Source organism: Clupea harengus, chromosome 19, assembly GCF_900700415.2.
Source record: "Clupea harengus chromosome 19, Ch_v2.0.2, whole genome shotgun sequence".
In the NCBI taxonomy this organism is placed as follows: Eukaryota; Metazoa; Chordata; class Actinopteri; order Clupeiformes; family Clupeidae; genus Clupea; species Clupea harengus.
The window spans coordinates 22,127,470-22,148,174 of record NC_045170.1 but is presented as its reverse complement, the minus strand read 5'-3'; the positions used below and the strand labels follow the sequence as shown (position 1 = coordinate 22,148,174).

The following is a 20,705-nucleotide window of genomic DNA, read 5'->3' as shown; positions in this document are numbered from 1 at the left end:
TATCTGTTCTATCACTTCTGTGTTTATCCCTTTTTTGCTGTATTCATCCATCTGTTTTATGGTCTCTCCCATATGCTCTCTCTTTCGCTCTTCCTATCTGTGGCGTCGCGTCCACTCTCATCCCTTTGGTCTCTAATATTTATCATCCCCTCTCTCTCTCTCTCTCTCTCTTTCTCTTTCTCCATTCCTCTCTCCTCCATCACTGATCATGGGCGATCTCCCGGGTGATTTGAATTATACGGCTGCAGTCCTCGCTACTAAACAGTGCAGAACTGGGCCAGGAACCAGATCAGATCTGGACCCGAACTCTTCAAGAGTCGTGTGAGGAGACCTTCATGATCCCACAGAGTCCTCTTCCCTCCCCCCGTCCCATCGAAAAAAAAAAAAAAAACAACAACACACTGAAAATAACACAAATGAATCAGTCACATGAGGGGTCTGCCATGCCACACAGCAGGGGGTTGAGATGGATGGTGCACAGCATGCAAAAGTGCAGTGACCCCACATTCCCATGATCCTTTGCTGCAGCGCTCCCCTGGGCCTCACCCTTACTGCCCCACCGCAGTAAGCCTCCGGGCTATCGCCAAGGCAACAAAGCTCCCTCACTGACGTCCAGTAAGCAAGCGCTTTGGTCTCTCTCAGACACACACACACACACAGTAAGTACAAGTGTGTCTGTGTATGACATGAGAGATGCTGAACTACATAACCATCCTTTTGTATAATGTACATAAACACGGATCCAAAATCATGTTTTTGTACCACCAGCAGTTATGTAAACACCAGTGGGTTTTTTTTCTTTAAAAATAAAGCTGAAATGCCTAACACATTGAGGATGCGTTTTGTTTCCCATGTTGATTTAAGACTTGAGAAAGTTGGCTGTGAACAGGTAAGACTGAACAGAGAGCAGCTGAGTCGGATGATAAAATGAACAACAGCGTTGCTGCCAGCATTGAGAGAAAGAGTGAGAGAGAGTGAGAGAGAGAGAGAGAGAGAGAGAGAGAGAGAGACAGAGAGAGACAGAGGGAGGAGAGGAGAAGGCAGAGTCAGGGCCCATAAGGAGAAGCAGCCGTCAGATGATGGTGCCACCAAATAACACACTGAGAAAATAACTGTAGGAGTGTGGGAGTGTGTGTGTGTGTGTGTGTGTGTGTGTGTGTGTGTGTTTGTGCGAGAGAGAGAGAGCGAGAGAGAAAAGACTGAACTACCAGAGTCGACAGTTGCACAGGCAGAGTAAGCTTCTCTTTCGAGATCTTTCCCTTTGTCACTTTCTTTTTCATCATCTCTTCTCAGCTTTCTTCTCTCCCTCCCCCTATTCTTTCTTCTTCCTCTCTCTCTGTCTCTCCTTTCCACTTTGCATTCTCCTTCCCTCTTCCTTTCTCCACTCTGCAGCCTTCCCTACACCTCATCTTCCTCTCTCTCTCTCCCTCTACCCCTCATCTCTCTCTCTCTCCCTCTACCCCTCGTCTCTCTCTCTCTCCCTCTACCCCTCATCTCTCTATTCCTACTTGTCTCTCTGCATTAACAAGCCTTTGCTTTCTCTCCCTCCTTCCCTCTCCCCCTCTCACAACTTCCCCCCACCTTCTCTCTCTCCCTCCTCCCTTTCCCCTTTCCTTCTCTTTCTCTCTCTCTCTCCTTCTCTTTCTCTCTCGCTGTTACCTCCACTACTCCCTCTCTCTGTGTGCCTTCCAGTAACATGCCTGTGTTGTTTCGTGTTTAGCGTTTTGTGTGGTGTTGTGTGAGGCTCCTAGTGTGTGTGTGTGTGTGTGTGTGTGTGTGTGTGTGTGTGTGTCAGCCCAGCCTTTGTGCCTGTCCCCATCCTCAGCCCTGTCTCCAGGTGACTGCTCTCCAGATGAAAGGCAGCATGGAGGGTGGGAGTGGGGGGGGGGGACTCACCCCAGGCAGAAGTGCAGAAGTGAGAGATATGCCAGATGACAAAGAGAAGCGGAGGAGGAAGAGCGGAAGGGAGAGCAAGGGAGAGAGGTACCTCATGGACAGAGAAGTGTGGAGGGAAAGAAAGGATGGCGTGGAGGGAGATCGTGGAGGAGAGCAAGCGGGGTGAATAATGGGAATGGAGCAGAAGAAAAGGCGAGAAGAGAAGAGTACTTACTTCCCTGTTAATCCGAATCTAAGAGGTGCAAGAGATATGAGAGAGAAAGAGCAGGGAGGGGGCATCAAGAGAATGAAGTGAGAGAGAGAGAGAGAGAGGAAGAAAGAGAAACAGAGAGAGACAAAGAGAGAGGGGAAGAAGGAGTGGGAAAGAGAAAGAAAAGAGAAAGAGAGGGAGAGGAAGAGAGAAGGTAGGGGAGAGAAAAAAAGAAAGAGGGAGAGAGAGAGAAGGGGGAGAAACAGAGAGAGAGAGCACATAAAGAGGCTAATTAGTGTGATGAGGGAGGAGAACAGACAGAAATCAGAGAATACGGAGAGTTGGCACAGGCCACCTGCGCGCCGGAGGACACAAACAACACAACGCAATCCGACGCAGAGCCGCGCGACTCCACACAGGAAGGGACACGTGCTCGTTGCACCTGCTCGCTGAGGCCCGATGCATTACCTGATTGCCTGCATTGACGCAGGCAGCAGTTGAGTGTTCCTGTGAGTCATTGGTGTTAGAGCACATCCAGTAGGTACCGTCATGGTGTATCTCAAAAGGCTTAAGTGCACAGACAAGTGCACAGACATGTACTGTATTTCCTATTCGCTTTTGTTCAGGAACATTATACATCGAAATACAAAGTGACAAAAGACACAAAGGTTGAGGTGGCATTTTGTCCTGCTGCTGATAATCACAGTATATATGAGGTTTTCTATTTGTAAAGATATATTTTTAATTATATCTTTCTATTGTATGTTTGTTTGTTAGGGCCATACTTATGACAATGAACTCGTCAGGGGTCAAAAAAAGAACATCCTGCACTATTCTATTCTATATATCTCTACCAGTTACATCAACCAACAGGTGCTTCTGCAGTTTCCTCACACCAAAGAAATCAAAGCGTAAGGGACCCGAATCTGACCTATTCACTCAACACCAGATGTGGCTGGGGTCATGTGAAGTCACTGCAGACCCGTGTTTTCATCTTCTGTCACCATTAGGGGTGAAGCAAGGCTGGCAGGCTGTAATCTTTCATGGGCCGTAATTTGGCCTTGTGTAACCCCCGCTGCCTCCACTAATGGCCTTCCAGGAGAAACAGGAAGCCCAGGTTATGCTCTGGAGCACCATGTAACAGGGCCAGCCGATCTGGGCTGTTTGCCCTCTCTGTAGCTTTTTACCTTTTATTTGATTTGATTGGCGTTTATTTTCCCTTCCCATGGTGCACCAGATGGTAGTTCAGTGGAGATGATTTTTCGGAGTGCAGCTCAGAGTTCCATTCACTTTAAGTACCAACACAGCTTCCTGAGGAGAGGCTAGGCCTATAAAGAGTCTTCAACAGGCTTTCAGCAATCATTTCATTTTTGGCTTGACACAACACTGAGAGGCAGAGGGCTTTGGAGAGAACCTGGCCTCGACCTGGCAAGGACATGGTCCAGAATCCAGCATTTGATATTCCTCCATTTCCTTTTAATTATATTTTTTATGCTAGTTTGAGTAATCTGCGTTATAAAGTTACATCACTAAATAGCCTATTTCTATAGCGTTTGTGCTGAACCATTCCCCTACGCAGACCAGTATACTGGTGATGGTTTGGAGAAGACTGAATGAATTCAGAAGACTAGCACAGATGTTGGAGGAGCAGAGCATAGTCTACAGGGAGAAGCAGGTGAGTTCATACAGGTCACCAAGTGCATCTTGCCTCTGGAAAAATAACGGAAATAAGAGCTTGTGGTATGTGTGTGAGTGTGTTGGTGTTTGTGTGTGAGAGAGGGAGACTGAGGGGAGGATGTTAGAGAGCTCAGTTTAAACAGCGACTAATCAACACATCGCCCTCTGACCCTAGTTTGAATGGTATAATTCAGTCACGGGCACAACTCAATGGAATCGTGGAAGCGATATTACAAGGATTCAAAAGTTTAGCGATCAGGAAATAGATTTACATGCTAATAAGGCGTCATAAAACAGAGATAATACAGGACAGTAATTCTACAACTCTGAAAATAATACAAATGAAAATAGTCACATTATTTGTGCATCTGTAGCACAACAAACTCAATATTGTAGCAGGCATCTACATGTAGGGAAGTGGATAGAGTGAAAAAGTGAACAAAAATAAAGATTGCTTTTAACGGTACGAAAGAGGAAAACTGGTGCTCAGAATACTGATTCCATTGTTTCTGGAGGTTTACGCATAAAACGGGCGCTAACATATTAGTACATCTGTCCCTGAGAGAGACAGAGAGAGAGAGAATGAGAGAGAGAGAGATAGATAGATAGATAGAGAGAGAGAGAGAGAGAGGAAGAGTGGCCATGAATTATTGTCCGTGGGTCCAGCCAAACCGACCTGCTCATCTATAAAACAGGTGAAGGCTCTCCCTCTCTCTCCCTCTCTCGTCCTTGGGCTTCTCCCCCTTCACTCACCTTATCTCCCAGAAGATCTTGTTATTCTTGCTAGATGCCTTCCCAACAAGACTGGAATATCTTTCGTGTTCAGTTTCTATTTTCATTTTCAGGGGGTTCAGTAATAATTTATTAAAGACATGAGTGGATTTGCTGCAAGTGGAGTTTTGTTTTTGTTAGCTGGCGTTGAAATGCTAATGAGGGCGGTCATTGTGAGGGCTTTCAGAAGTTTGCAACATACTGAATGAATGGCTCTGGTGGATAGAACTCTATTCCACTCACTATCAAGACTTTGATAATTACCCTCAGTATCGAGGGCGGTGAGGATTGTGCCGTTCTGGTGGGGGTGGCGGTGGACTTAAAAGGTGCTATCGCCTCCTAAAGCACCTTGTGATGGTCATGCTCTGTGCTAAATTTTAAGTTTTACTTTAAATGTCAGGTATTTGGCAAACACTTTTGCTACTCCAAAGTGACTTACATAACATAATGTACTTGGGGGAAAAAAAGGTTTGTAACAGGTTGGAAGAGGTTTCAAAGCTCTCCTCTCCTCTCAATTTAAGCTTCCTCCTCCTTTTCTTCCCCTTTCTACTTCGACACAGCAGGGGAGACGGGGTAACGGGGATGGCGATAGCGCCAGACCGTAAAATCCCCATGGGAGAAATCATTCCCAGACAGTGGCGACTGGAGCAGTGGGCCTCAGTCTGGAGATGGCTCCCACAGGTCCTTACCTGCTCCCCCTGGAGCCTGAGCTCCTCCTCCAGACAGTGGGAGGCAGGGAGAGACGGGAGAGAAAAGCCCAGCGGAGGAAAGACTAGCAAGGTGTGTGTGTGTGTGTGTGTGTGTGTGTGTGTGTGTGTGAGGGTGGAGAAGTGTTACTTACGTCAATGTAGTTGGCGTTGACATAGTCCGAGTTGGGGTCGGCGAGGAGAGAGTGCAGTTTGACGCGGTGCCGGTCGTCTGGATTAGGGAGGTGAGAGAAGTGTCACAGGAGATAAAAAAAAAAAGCTCAAAACACTTTTAAATTACTTTTACACAGATCACTTAGATGTGTAACCCTAGAAAAGAATTACTGTGTAGGTTGATACGGTTTGAAAGGATAAAGGTATACCACTAAATGTATCTGACCCCTTTTAACATTTTTAATGCATGTGAACGTTCTCCGATAGGGAGCGTTAAGCACCACTATGTTGAGTGGGTTGAACACATTATTAGCTTGGCGTGTGTGGAACAGCGCTGTACTCACGACTGAGAATGCTGTCGTGCCTCCCCTTGGTCTTATCCTTCTTCTTGGTGACATCCCAGCCGTCGAAGAAACTCTGAAAACAAACAAACAAACAAACAAACAAACACAAACTTTCAACCAAACGTTTTGAAGACAGGGTCACACACAGGTAACCATATTCTCTCACCGTACGACTTCAAATTCAAACAAGCGTTATTGGAACGACCGTGTGACAGACAAATACAACAAAAATGGAATACATCGACATATTTGACATGGAGCAGCGTAAGACATAATATAAATATTTATAATCACAAAATAAGAATACAAATAAATAAATACAAAAAATAAGAATAATTACATAAATACAAATAACCATTAACCATACTACCTCCTTTCATTCTATATTATCAGCCTTCACTGCTTGCCATATTAAGTGATGCCGCCTCGAGAGGTTGTATGAAAAGATTGAGTGAGTGAGTGAGTGAGTGAATGGATGTGGACTGGGGAGTGAGTGAGTGAATGGATGGATGTGGACTGGGGAGTGGAGTGAGTGAGTGAGTGAGTGAATGGATGAATGTGGACTGGGGAGTGGAGTGAGTGAGTGAGTGAGTGAATGGATGAATGTGGACTGGGGAGTGGAGTGAGTGAGTGAGTGAGTGAATGGATGAATGTGGACTGGGGAGTGGAGTGAGTGAGTGAGTGAGTGAATGGATGTGGACTGGGGAGTGGATTGGGAGAAACTGCTTCACAGAAGCACCTGGTTAGGGAGTTACATTTGCACCAGCTGTCTGTCCAAGAGGCATCAGAACAGAACCAGGCCATAGGAGAGGAGGTGGAGGAGGACGCGGGAGAGGAGGTGGAGGAGGAGCACATGCGTGAGAGGAGGTGGAGGAGGACGTGGGAGAGGAGGTGGAGGAGGACGCGGGAGAGGAGGTGGAGGAGGAGCACATGCGTGAGAGGAGGTGGAGGAGGACGTGGGAGAGGAGGTGGAGGAGGAGGACGCAGGAGAGGAGGTGGAGGAGGAGGAAGCGAGAGAGGAGGTGGAGGAGGACGTGGGAGAGGAGGTGGAGGAGGAGGACGCAGGAGAGGAGGTGGAGGAGGAGGAAGCGAGAGAGGAGGTGGAGGAGGACGCGGGAGAGGAGGTGGAGGAGGAGCACATGCGTGAGAGGAGGTGGAGGAGGACGCGGGAGACGAGGTGGAGCACATGCGTGAGACAGGGCCAGATGGATGCAGTGGAAAGGCTCTCAGATGAGAGATTAGAGATGGCGTCTTGGGGTGTGGTGTAGTCTCATCACATATCTCTGAACACTCTCCCCCCAAACACACATACTGTACACACAACTTTCACATACACACACAAACACACACACTCTCTCTCTCTATCCCTCTCTCACACACACACACACACACACTCTCTCTCTCTATCCCTCTATCTCCCACACACACACTCTCTTTCCCTCTCTCTCTCTCACACACACACACACACTCTCTCCCAGATCATGGGGTCCCTCTCGTCTCCTCCACGCTCCAGTGGGCTCATCCCGGTGCTCGTTGCCGTGGCGTTAATTCCCTCATCAGTGCGGAGCTCCAATCTCAGTGGGAGGCGTGGAGCGGTGTGGCGCAGCGTAGAGGGCGGCGGTGGGAGCGAGTGGGAGCGGGGGCTCACCTGAGGCCCTGGCCAAGCTCAGGCCAGCATGCTGATCAGGGGATTACACCTGTGTCTGTCTGCCTGGCAGGTAATACCCCCTCTAATCCTGCCATAGGGATGGCCTCCCTCTCTTTCCCTCTCTCTCCCACACACTCTCTCTTTCCCTCACTCTCTCTGCCTCTCTCTCTCTCTCTCTCTCTGTCTGTTTCTCTCTTCTCGTTCGTGCGTGCTCGCCTCTGTCTCCCGCTGAATAATTCTCTCATTCTTGGACACGAACACACACACACACAAATGTACAAACACACACATGCATCCCTGCACAGACGCACACACATAAACAGACATATGCACTATGCACTCACTCGTGCAAACACACACACATACACTCAAACACAAACGCACACACACACACAAACTTCAGCAACTTCACTCTACTTTCTATATATCCATCTAGTCCTTTTCAGTGCTCATCACTCTCTCTCTCTCTCTCATCCATCATGACTGAAGTGCAGCTGGTACCCAGACCAGCATCCTCATCTCCTCCACCTGAACCTTTTCCTCTCTCCCCCTCGCTCTGCCCATAACAAATCACAAATCACAAATCACAAATCCTAGCTCACCCCGACCAGGAGCTGAACTGCGAAAAAGTTATTTATTCTCGCTCTTCCTTTTCTCGTTCTCTCTCTCTCTTCCACCCCCCCTCTCTCTCACTTACACACATACATTGTTACATTGAATGTAAGACAAAACAACAACTAAAACTCAACCTCATGTCATATCCTGCCGAGGGCCTGATCAATGGCGTGGCCCCAGAGCCTCATTAGAAATAAGGGAGGAGGGGTTGGTGCTGGAGGTGACCTACCCAGGGGGTGTGTGGGGAGGGGGGAAGGAAGTGTAAGCAACCTGTCCAAAGGGTGGATGGGATGTGTGTGTGTGTGTGTGTGTGTGTGTGTGTGTGTGTGTGTGTGTGTGTGTGTGTGTATGTGTTTGTGTGTGTGTGTGTGGGGAGGAAGTGTAAGCAACCTGTCCAAAGGGTGGATGGGATGTGTGTGTGTGTGTGTGTGTGTGTGTGTATGTTTGTGTGTGTGTGTGTGTGTGTGTGTGTGTGTGTGGGGAGGAAGTGTAAGCAACCTGTCCAAAGGGTGGATGGGATGTGTGTGTGTGTGTGTGTGTGTGTGTGTGTGTGTGTGGGTGTGTGGGGAGGGGGGAAGGAAGTGTAAGCAACCTGTCCAAAGGGTGGATGGGATGTGTGTGTGTGTGTGTGTGTGTGTGTGTGTGTGTGTGTGTGTGTGTGTGTGTGTGTGTGTGTGTGTGTGTGTGTGTGTGTGTGTGTGTGTGTGTATGTGTTTGTGTGTGTGTGTGTGGGGAGGAAGTGTAAGCAACCTGTCCAAAGGGTGGATGGGATGTGTGTGTGTGTGTGTGTGTGTGTGTGTGTATGTGTTTGTGTGTGTGTGTGTGTGTGTGTGTGTGTGTGTGGGGAGGAAGTGTAAGCAACCTGTCCAAAGGGTGGATGGGATGTGTGTGTGTGTGTGTGTGTGTGTGTGTGTGTGTGTGTGTGTTGGGGCCCCTGAGATGGGCTTAATGAATGAGGGGGTGAGATGTGTGTGGGTGTGCCCCTTGGGGAAAGATGTGCTCAGAGACGAGATGAGAAAAAGAGAGAGAGGAGATGAGTGTGAGCGCAGGCGGGAGAAGAGGACGTCACTGTCAAAGCCAACTCAGCCCCCATCTGAGATGAAATTACCAGGGAATGTTTTATTGCTGGGGTTAGGGCCGAGGCACTTGGTGAGCGGTGATATGTGGGCTTAGTAATGGGGGCCAACGCGAAGGCAACCGCAGCTGATGGTGTTTCAGGCCAAACTCCACTCCAATCTTGTCTGAGGGAGATTCCGCTTAACGGGCGCCCATCAGGAACCAGTCAGCCTCTCACCCCTCTCTACCACTTTCACCCATCTTCACACACCCTTTTACGTTTGTTTGTCTCTCTCCATGTCTCTCTCTCTCTCTCCATCTTCTTCTCCTTTCATCTGATCTTTATCTGTCTGGTTCTGTTGTTCTTCCTCACCAGTATCCGTTTGTTCATTTCCTCCTCTTCCCCTCCTCCTCTCTCTGCTCAGGCCCACAGTCATCTCCTCTCCAACAATCTCTCCATCTCTGCCTCCCTTTGGTCACCTCCACTCCACCCCATTTTGCTTCTTGCCTTCTTTCTCCTTCACCTCTCCTTCCCTCACCTTCCCTCTCCTTCTATCTCCTCCTTAACATGTCAGACATACAATACATTTAAGAAAAGCAAAACTGTGTGTGTGTGTGTGTCTGTCTCTCCCTCTGTTTCTCTCTCTTCCTCTCACCTCGTACTCCTGTTTGAAGCCGTAGCCCTCGGAGGTCTTCATCTGGTTGATGTGCTGCAGCAGGTCGGCCACGCGCACGGCCGGGTGCAGCTGCCCTGTGTGGTAGGGGGAGCTCTTGCGTCGGCAGTGGCGCCGCGGAGAACCGCCCAGCAGACTGCTCGACTCGTTCACAGAGCTGCGCTGCTCGTCTGCTCGTCGACACACACACACACACACACACACACACACACACACACACACACACACAGACAGACAAAACAAGGATTAAATCATCACACAAAAGTCAAGGTCATATGTGGATACATTATTGCCCAATGTACCTGCTAATGTAAAGTCTCACAGAAACATTCATTGTTGGTCCACCACACAGCATTATCGGTTTCAATACTACATGTTGTGCTGTTTGTGAAAAGCATTCATTTCACAAAGTGTATCATGGGGGCGTTATAACATAAAGACTTGCACATGTACAATACATATAGAAGACACATACCTTTACATAAGCAGCCAAATACATCTTTCACTTAGCTGATCAATTATACTTAAATTTTCTATGAATTTAAGACTTAAAGAAGGAACTTTCAAATGCATGAAAACAGATGAAAATAAGCTCTCTAGGTAGTGATATGCCTTCAGTCAAACTTCAGCATATTACCCTGTGCTTTATATAATTTACAGCACACTGGTGATATTCCCCACACTGAAGCGTGTGAGCAGCGCTTCCTTGATTAAATCAGTTTTAAACACACCCTGTCACCCCGTGCTCCTTGAGCCTGCCCCCTCATCTTTCCACGTCTTATTCAATCACCCACACCCACACACACACACACACACACACACACACACACACACACACACACCCACACACACACACACACACACACACACTCACACACACACACACACACACAGCTTGGGGGCGGGGGGCAGTACAGAGATGTCTATGAGAGACAGGCCCCTGCCTCTGTTTGCTATAGAGCTGATACACTCCGGCTGGGAGGTGATTTCATTAGTGGTTCTGTGCAGCACTCAGGCAGAGGAGGTGAGCACACCAGATGGGCCAACAGCACACAGCAGGAGATGTACTGTATGTGTCCACTGTTCTTGAGGAATAGCCTTCTCTTCAGTGGGTGTTTGTCTCTGTTTGTGTGTGTGTGTGTGTGTGTGTTCATTATGCATTATATATGGAGGCGTGTGTGTGCGCGCTGTTGTACTGTATGCTCACATATCTGGGAAGAACTCTCTAAAAGTTTTCAAGAACATAAACTCTCTCTACTACACATCCACACCGTGTACTCACTTGCGTGTGATGCCAGTCTGCATGTCCAAGTAGGAGTGTGCGCTGCATTCATCCTGCTGTAAGGTGCTCTGCTCTAAGTGTGTGTGTGTGTGTGTGTTAGCGTGTGTGTGTGTGTACTCACTGCGTGTGCTGCCAGTCTCATGTCCAAGAAGGAGTGTGCGGTGCGTTCATCCTGCTGTAAGGTGCTCTGCTCTAAGTGTGTGTGTGTGTGTTTGTGTGTGTGTGTGTGTGTGTGTGTGTGTACTCACTGCGTGTGCTGCCAGTCTGCATGTCCAAGAAGGAGTGTGCGGTGCGTTCATCCTGCTGTAAGGTGCTCTGCTCTAAGTGTGTGTGTGTGTGTGTGTATGTTAGTGTGTGTGTGTGTGTGTGTGTGTGTGTGTGTGTGTGTGTACTCACTGCGTGTGCTGCCAGTCTGCATGTCCAAGAAGGAGTGTGCGGTGCGTTCATCCTGCTGTAAGGTGCTCTGCTCCGTCATGGTGCAGTCCAGAGATCCCAACTTCCTGGTCTTCTCCTGACGATACGCCATGGCTGCCTTGTTTATGTTCACCTTCTTCCTTCTGTAAAGGATGGACAGATATAGACAGAGGGGAGAGAGAAGTAGAGAGGGAGAGAGGGGGAGAGACAGAAGATGGGGAATGAAAGAGATTCCGAAGAAAGATAGAAGAAAGTAAAAAAAGGATAGAGACAAGAAAAATGACAGACAAGAAAAAAAGTAGGATTCGGAAATGACACGATACAAAAATGGAGGTGAAAAATACAAGACCCAAAAAAATCAGGAGAGATGAAGATCAGGCAACAAAGAGGGAAAAAAAGAGGTGGAGAAACACAGAAGGAAAGAGGGAGGCCATAAGACACTGATCTGAGCTCAGTCAAAGGAAGGTGGCAGGTTGAAGAATGGGCAAATGGAAGCAGTTGAGGAGTAGTCACTCACGGGTAGTAAGGGTAAGAGTAGAAGTCCCTTCTGAGAAGCATGCAGAGAGAAAAGGAGGGAACGAGAACAGGAGAACAGAGTGTAAAGAGAGGGACAGCATTTAGAGAAAGACAGACAGACAGAGAGAGAGAGATAGAAGGAGAAAAGAGTGTGTGAGCGAGAGAGATCAGGCATAGCTGTGTTGGTTAATGACGACCACTTTTGATCAAAGCATATTAGAATGGCTCCTGTTAATCGGGTCAAATGTTAGTGACCAGCTTGATGATCGATGAACAATTTCAGTCACTTTCCTTTTTCGGTCACTGCTCTATCTGATTTCTATTTAATCTTGGAAAGAGTTTAGCAAAGAAAACTTTGCCGAAAACAATCCCTGAACAAGTACAATTTATTTAGTGTTCTGGGGAAGTCATGCTGTAGTTACACCTGTCAAATCCTGGTAGCCACATCAAGCTTGATATGAAACCATTTTAATGCTATACTTTTGATTTCCATAATCGAATCATAGTCCCTGGATGGATTCAGATAAGAAAACCATCCACGTCCACACACACACACACACACACACACACACACACACACACACACACACACACACACACACACACACACACACACACACACACACTGTTGTACTCTAGACAGACAGCTGGCCTTAAACAAAATCACAATCTCACCTCTGCCTCCCCCCATGAAGCCAAACAGAGTGAGATAAAGAGAGAGCGAGAGAGTGTGCGTGTGTGTGTGTGTGTGTGTGTGTGTGAGAGAGATAGACAGAGAGAGAGAGAGAGAGAGAGAGAGAGAGAGAGAGAGAGTGTGTGTGTGTGTGTGTGTGTGTGTGTGTGTGTGTGTGTGTGTGTGAGAGAGAGAGAGAAGGAAAGAAAGAGAGAGTGAAAAAGCCCTCTCTGCTCCGAGGCATAATAAACCCCCTCCTCCCCCCAGTCTGTGGCCGGTGCGCAGGGCTGGTGGGGGCTTTTATGTGCATGTAATCTAGCGGGCAGTGGGGTAAAATGGCCCTTGATGAGACACCTTACATCCAGATGGGCTCCACCAGATGAATGTTCCGGAAGCACTCACCAGCCCCCAGCGGCAGATTTAGCATGCAGGTGTGTACCGCACTCGGTCCAAATGGACTTTTTTATGAGGAGCAGAATACTGCAGAAAACAGCGGAGGATTCGCAGATTGACGAAAAACAACCCCAGAAAAGTACCTATTTTGGGGGGCATAAAAGTGATTGTATTGTTGTTTCGCAGTAATCAGTTTCACCTAGTCTGACCATGAGAAGACCGTGGGGGCACTGGATCCCTTATAGCTCTGATAGATCAAATGGTAAGGGGTGTTACACACACCTCAAATACCCAATTCCTTTGATGGTTCTTTCTTTGAGTCTAAACAAATAAACATGCATTCCTCTATATTTTGAGTTTCACCCTTCATTAAATATTGCCCATTTTATTTATTTATTTGTCTTCCAATACATGTGTAGTCAGTCAACACATCTCTTGGCAAAAGCCTGCTCATCAGAAAACATCAGAACACACACTCATTCAGGTGAATTTCCTAGCGTTCCCAGACACGTTTGGGCATCCCAGGAGCCTAAAGACTGCTGAAGAATTTGGACCTCACCAAACCATTATCTTTAAGACACAAGTGTACATCTAGCCTGAAGATTGTAGCTAAATCTGGTAGCTAAATGTTATGGCGTCTTACACACATTAAACTTAACCATTTCACTATAACACACAAACACAGCCTTCATCACACACTTTTAGATATCTAGCCCGATAACAGAAGACCATAGCAGAGTTTGGGACCGTCCCAAGCCTGGACGGGTGCCAGGTCTGTCCCTGAGAAAGCTGCCAATTTGGGCTGACTCTTACCCCTTTTTGATGACGATGACGATGGCCCCTAGCAGGAGGATGAGGACCACCAGGCCGCCCGCACATGCACCCAGGATCAGGCCCATCTCCTCAGCATGCTGCGAGACCTCGAGGGCCCTCTTATGGTCCTTACAAGCCACTGGGGATCACACAGAGAGAGGCACATTCATGTTACATTTTACGTGTATTCATTTGGAAGATGCTTTTATCCAAAGTGACTTCCAAACAAGTAGACAAACCAAGCAACAGTGGCTTAAAACAGTCGCTATTGAGAATAAGCATTACCATCTCTGTTTCAAGTCAAACTCATTATAGTCCAACATAGTTAGGTAGATGTTGATCTATACCTGGTGTTTGTAGAGTGATGTTAGGTGTGATGTTTGTAGAGTGATGTGATGTTAGTTGTGATGTTTGTAGAGTGATGTTAGTTGTGATGTTAGGTGTGATGTTAGTTGTGATGTTTGTAGAGTGATGTTAGGTGTGATGTTTGTAGAGTGATGTTAGGTGTGATGTTTGTACAGTGTCTAAAATCAATGTCACAATGCCCTGGGGTAGCACAACTGAAGTAAACCGCTATTAAACTGCAGTGTTTGGCTATCCACTGACCAGCCAGTAACTGTATTCTCATGACCAAGGCAATACAACGGTCCCAATTTTTGGATGTATTGAGGCCATGCCGATATAATCTGTGTGGATGTGGTGCTCTGACTATGGGCTCAGCGGTATTGCTCTAGATAATGGCCATCGGCCAGGCCAGGCGTAAAATTAAAGGTGTTCTCCCTTAATCCTAACTGTGCTATTGTGTGGAGGGGAGAAAGAGGGAGAAAGGGTTATCAGTGCAAAGCAGGTGATTATCCAGGCATGGGAGAATTACCATCACATGGCTGCATACACCCAAGAAAGACAAGGTGAGGAAGAAAGACAAAGAAAGATAAAGAAAAACGGTAGAGTCATTGGATAAGCAGAGAGAGAGAGAGAGCGAGATAGATAGATAGATAGATAAAAAGAGGAATAAAGAGAGAGCTAGAGAGAGAAAAAAAAAACAAGAGGTGGGAAAAGAGAGTGTGATAGAAAGAAAGAAAGGAAGAGTAGAGAGAGAGTAAGAGTGAGAGAGGGTTAAAACCTAGAGAGATAGAGAGAGATAGAGAGAAAAAAGGTGCTGTTAGTTTAGGTTTTGTCCAGCACTGCAGTGTAACATCCGTTGAGCCAGGTGTCCATCGCCCGCCAGACTGACTGTGCATCTGTGCAAACAAGGTAAACCACCAACCGGACCAATCACACACACATGCACGCACACGCACACACCCACCCCCCCACACACACACACAAAGCCCTCAAATGAAAAGCCAAACATGTTGCCTTACACTCCAGCCCAAACCAAGCCATGGCTGACACCTCCTCTACACCTACCTACCCCCCCCCCCCCCCCCCAGCGCCGCAGTAGCATCCTCCCCATGCTGGGGTGGTGTGCAGAAAGTCATTTAGAACCTCAGCGTGGGCAATCTGTCTGGGTCGAGGACACAGAGGGGTCTGGCACCCACCAGCAGGCACCAATCATCCCACAGCACCCTCCATTCCAGCAGCTCGATCCAGCAGCTGTGTGGTTTGGGCACAGTCAGTCACGTATGTGTGTGTGTGTGTGTGTGTGTGTGTGCCGTCTTTGTGTGTGTGTGTGTGTGTGTGTGTGTGTGTGTGTGTGTGTGTGTGTGTGTGTATGGGTGTGTGTGTGTGTGTGTGTGTGTGTGTGTGTATGGGTGTGTGAGTGTGTGTGCTGTCTTTGTGTGTGAGTGAGTGTGTGCGTGTGTGAGATAGATAAATGAGAGAGAGAGAGAGAGAGAGAGAGAGAGAGAGAGAGAGAGAGAGAGAAACCAAGCTAATAGATGGACCCTTATTTTTGAGTCCATGCTCCACGCCTGCATCCAACACATGTGACTCCGGTTCTCCCTCCAATTTTTCTAGGGGCCATAGAGCTGGATGGACCCCCACCCCCCACACACACACACCCAAGATGAATGCCTACTGCCCACTCAGCAATCCCCATCCCCCCCCCCCCCCCCAAACTGCCAGCACACCACCACCAACCACCCACCACCACCCCCCAACCCCCACTGCTGCTCAGAAAGAGAAAACGCTGCCATTTGGACGAAAAAGAAATTAAACTGGGGGAAAAAAATCCCACCATCTGCCCAAAAGTGCCCGCGTCAGTGGAGATAAATTAATGTGAGATGAGAAAATGAGGCATTAGACACTCGATCTAAACGCTTTGCTCAGATGGTCCACTCTGCTGTGGATGAGGTCAATGTGCATGGATTAAGTGTGCTCTATTGTGGTAATGGAGTCGGTGCCATTCTGGACGGCAGGATTGACTGGAACTGCAGACGCCGTTCTCTGCTGGCCAACTCATTCGCCCACAAACATGGGAAAGGGCTTTCCTCACAGCCCGTCAAGGACAGCCAGTGGAGGACAGCGGAGGACGGCCTGAGCCAGTGGAGGACAGCGGAGGGCGGCCTGAGCCAGTGTCTCTTTTTACGGACTTTTAGTGGTGCACACAAAGACAGAAGAGGGCAAGAAGCTCAAATCAAAAGGTAAAGGAACAAACTGAGTGGTCTCTGCCCATCTAACCCTCAAAAACACTCCTTTGCTCTCTCTCTCACTCTCTCTCTCTCTCTCTTTTTCTCTCTCTCTTTCGTGCACGCGCTTTCTTTTGTGGCAGGTCTGAAAACCAAACCTGTTCCATTGCAACAGTTCTTGGAAAAAGAAAATAGGTAAGAAACATAACACATGTTGCCATGGAAAAATTCCGAATGATAAAAAAATAAAAACATTTCAGAGGCTCTGAGGCAGATGGGTAATAGGACGTGTCAGAGGCTTTGTGGGAGGAGGAGGAGGAGGAGGAGGAGGAGGAGGAGGAGGGGGAGGAGGAGGGAAAAAGCTGGAGGTCAAATAAGAAAAAAGAAGAAAAAAAAGAGTGGTATAAGAAAAAAGTAAAAGAGCAAGCAGAAGAAGAAGAAGAAGAGGAAGATGAAGAAAGTTGTTGGTCATGGCTCTGTGTAAGGCCTGTAATTAATCAGACGTGGAGAGAGCTCCTGGGGTGAGACACCAGGCTAAACGCCACTAGTGTCTCACTGCTTTACGCTCCACATCAACCTGCCCTGTCTAATTCAGTCAGTGGCAGAGGGGGGGCATACAGAAGAACAGAGAGATGGAGGAAAGAGAGGGAGAGAGAGAGCGCGAAAGAGAAAGAAAGAAAAAAGACAGAGAGGCAGGGTTAGGGGGGGAAACTAAAAGAGAGTCCTTTGGAAATGGAGGAAAAAAATACAAAAAAAGACAAAGGAGAGAGAGAGAGAGAGAGAGAGAGAGAGAGAGAGAGAGAGAGAAAAAGGGAAAGTAAATACAAGAAATATCAGGAGAGACACACATACGCACACAGACGTGCAGAAGGAGAAATGGAGAAATGGTGAGGAGGGCAGAGGAGGACACCCTCCAGTGACACACTCCACAGCCCCCAGCTCTGGAAGTGACAGAGTCTATAAATACAAAAAGCCCATCCCCGTATCTCTGCCCCCCCCCTCCAAACCCCAGCCCCACTTCAACTGCGACTCCAACTCTAGTGTGGTGCCTGCACTGACTATAAAGGGGGCGCAGGCTTTGATGTCACCTGTTCTGAAATGAGGGAGATGAGAGCAGAGGAAGGAATTCCATTTTTGTGTGCACCCACTGAAGACGAAGAGAAAGAGAAGGAAGAGGAGGAAGAAGAAGAGGAGGAGGAAACAGTAAAGTGGGGGGGCATCTACATTGTATTTAATGAGTCCAAGGATTCTCATCAAAGGATCTGGATGGTACTGCCACTGTTTTCTTTAATCTGCTCTACCAGCAGATACCTCCATCTCTCTCTCTCTCTATTTCCATTTATCTCTTTTCCTCTCTCCCTATCCCCATCTCTCTCTCTCTCTCTCCATCTCTCTCCCTCTCCTTTCCATCTCTCCCTCCTCCTCCACCACTCCTTAAGTCTCCTCAGTCTACTCTCTGCCTGTCTATGTCTGCCTCCTCACCAGGTCCACTCACTCGGGGCCATTTAAACCTGGCAACCAACATCGTCTCCTCAGGGGTCTTTCTGCCAGGATCCTTTACAACCGCTGACTCCAGATCAGTTTGGGCCCTGCTCTGGAGACAGGTCCGTGCCAGATCCCTTCCAGGAACACTCTTCTATCTATCTGCGTGTTCGCCCATAGCTCCAACTACTTAATCCTCAGGGATTTCTCACAAACCAACACTAGGGGCGCTAATTTCACTGACGGGCACCTGGCAACGAGCAACAAGCAAAGTCAACTGTGGATTAACTAAAGTGAATCTAATAACTTGGCAGTTGGCAAAATCATTTTGCTAATTTAACACCATGAGCAAGATCCTAAGTGCAAACAGGGGTGGATCAGTGCAATTCTCCCACAAGCCAGAGAGTGGCTTTAGTCCATGCGCGATCCATCAATGAATTTAGGGCCCGAGGAGATTAACTAAATAACTACGTAAGACTACATAAAACACCAAATGGTCCTTTTTTTCTTGAGGTGTGTGTTCTATATTTACAGGGTGAGCACAATGACCTGCTTAACTCAGACATCATGCTTTCTGAAATACCCCTCAGGGCTTCTAGCAGTTTAAGCTTTTGTCTCAAAGCATAGAGAAACATTATACCATGCTGGATGAACAGAGATCATGCCCTGAATACCTGCATTACACTTTAGCAGCAGAGAAGAAAGAGATGATAAAAACACTGAAGCAAAAAATCAAAAAGGGGAAAAATCCCTTTAGGGAAAAGACTGTAATAAAAGTCTGTGCCGTTACCTTTGCGTGCGATCCGGATACAGTTGATTCGGGTCTCCTGCACAGAGAGGAGAAAGAAAGAGGTTAGTTTGGATTTCTTAAACAGGTGTCATAGCTATCTTAAAGTAATCCAAAAGGCTCCGTACAGATTGAATGTCTGCTTGAATGCTGTGAGACCTTAATGTGTGTTAGAGGATGGCTTATATGCGAAACAGAGTTGGAGTCATTTGTTCTAATGACAGGGATGGTTTTGTTAATGACGTCTCACTGTTATGTGCCACTAACTCAACCGTGCATCACTAGGGTCCTGTGGTGTAATGCAATTCATGGCCTCAAATTTGCACACACACACACACACACACACACACACACACACACACACACACACACACACACACACACACACACACACACACACACACACACACACAGTAAGAGGGACATATCATCAAATTAAGACTTACAGATGTGAAATCATGCTTTATGGGGCAATTATGCAAATGCATGCTCCCAGATTGGAGTCAGGACCCTTTCCCCTAAACTGCAGTTAAATTGCCTTTTTAATTGAAAATCTGTGTCAGGTTTATTCCACCTATGCCCCTCCACACACTAACACACATGAACACACACACACACACACAGACTTTAGGGTATGTCATCCCCTGCTGGCTTGCCACGTGAGTCAAGTACCAGCCAATATGTTACATGTCATATTGTCCTTGCTCAAGGTTATCTCACTTTAAAGGAGAGGCACCTTTGCACAGTGTTTTATGGGTGTGTTGTCACATACTGAAGTAGTGGGGTGCAGGGGGGAAAGGGTCTGACAGTGATGCACAGTTTGTTTGCGACTCCTAGTTGTCCCCACATATTTGCATTTCCTCAATGCAAGAATAAACCAGAAAATGATGAGTTTGAGAAGAATTTGATGAGAAACTGGTAGTGTGTGTGCATGTGTGTGTGTGTGTGTGTGTGTGTGTGTCAGTTGGCAAGTGAGTCGGCAAGATATGAGTTTTTTTTTTTATTTACTCTGAACTGATTGCACAGACCATATGTCTTTCAAGCTCCAGTTGCGACGAGCCAGTCAAAGCAATTACTGTTTAAAATTGGGAGAGGCACAGCATCATGCTCAGGAAACCTACATCTAATTATCCAGAATAATTGTTAGAATAACACACCGCTTTCAGTCATTTCGACTCGAGGGCAGCCAGCCATTCAGGTTGGATTCGAAACTTGTCTGAAACAACTCGTGGGGCAATCAAGAGGAGAATAAGTGGCGGCGTGACAAACAATAAAACCTGAATGAGTTTGAATAATCACTGAATGCGATGAACTTGTCACGAACCAGACTGAAGTGTTTCAAAGTGCCTGAAGTGGTTAGGGGGGAAGGCTTTGAGTAACGCCTTGTGGGGGAAACAATGACACAGCTGCAGTCGGTGCAATTTAACGGAACAAGAAGAACGGATAAAAAAAAGGTGGGAAATAGAATGTTCTCGGAGGAACCGGCGTTAGGTAAACATGCAGGGAGATATGCACAACATATTTCGGAAGCAGTCAAAACAAGCTCTGCTCGTTGTGTCTTCTTGAATCTCCTCTGACAGCTCGGTGTGGCTTGCTCAGGTTTGTGAGAGTCCAAAACCACCAGTCATTCTGACTGACAGTCAAGCTCAGAGTCACTCTGTAGATCTACATGATAGATAGTTACACAGAGTGGTCTGACAACACACACACACAGAGTCATGAAAATAAATAAAACCCCAAGGCCATTTGCGCCCTTGTGAGCCATGAGCAGACTAAAAGTACAAGATGGTTGTCTTTCTTCTTCTTCTTTTCCAACATGGTTCAAACATCAAAGCCAAACCACAGCCTGAGGGAATCCAAAGGAGTTCATGTAAGTCTTCGATCGTCGACAAGGTGTTCCAACCACCTTTCCCCCCCCTGCTAATACCGACTTGTTCGACCTGTCAAGTTAACTTGAAAGATTAAGCAGGAACGTAAAGGTTGGAAGTGGACATTGCAACGTGTTTGCACCTTCACTACACGAGACAAACGCAGGTTTCAAGGA

General features: G+C 47.3%; 1 protein-coding gene across 1 annotated transcript in view; it reads right to left on the bottom strand.

Moving 5' to 3' along the window:
• The window catches only part of LOC105903622 (receptor-type tyrosine-protein phosphatase U-like), a 50,210-nt gene that overhangs the window by 22,592 nt on the left and 6,913 nt on the right, over positions 1-20,705 (bottom strand). Inside the window, exons 3-9 of the mRNA XM_031585802.2 lie at positions 13,823-13,961; positions 11,945-11,974; positions 11,410-11,570; positions 9,714-9,901; positions 5,739-5,811; positions 5,376-5,452; positions 2,111-2,128 (exon numbers count right to left, since the gene is read on the bottom strand). Coding sequence (XP_031441662.1) covers positions 2,111-2,128; positions 5,376-5,452; positions 5,739-5,811; positions 9,714-9,901; positions 11,410-11,570; positions 11,945-11,974; positions 13,823-13,961 — 686 coding nt within the window. The remainder of the gene's footprint in view (positions 1-2,110; positions 2,129-5,375; positions 5,453-5,738; positions 5,812-9,713; positions 9,902-11,409; positions 11,571-11,944; positions 11,975-13,822; positions 13,962-20,705) is intronic.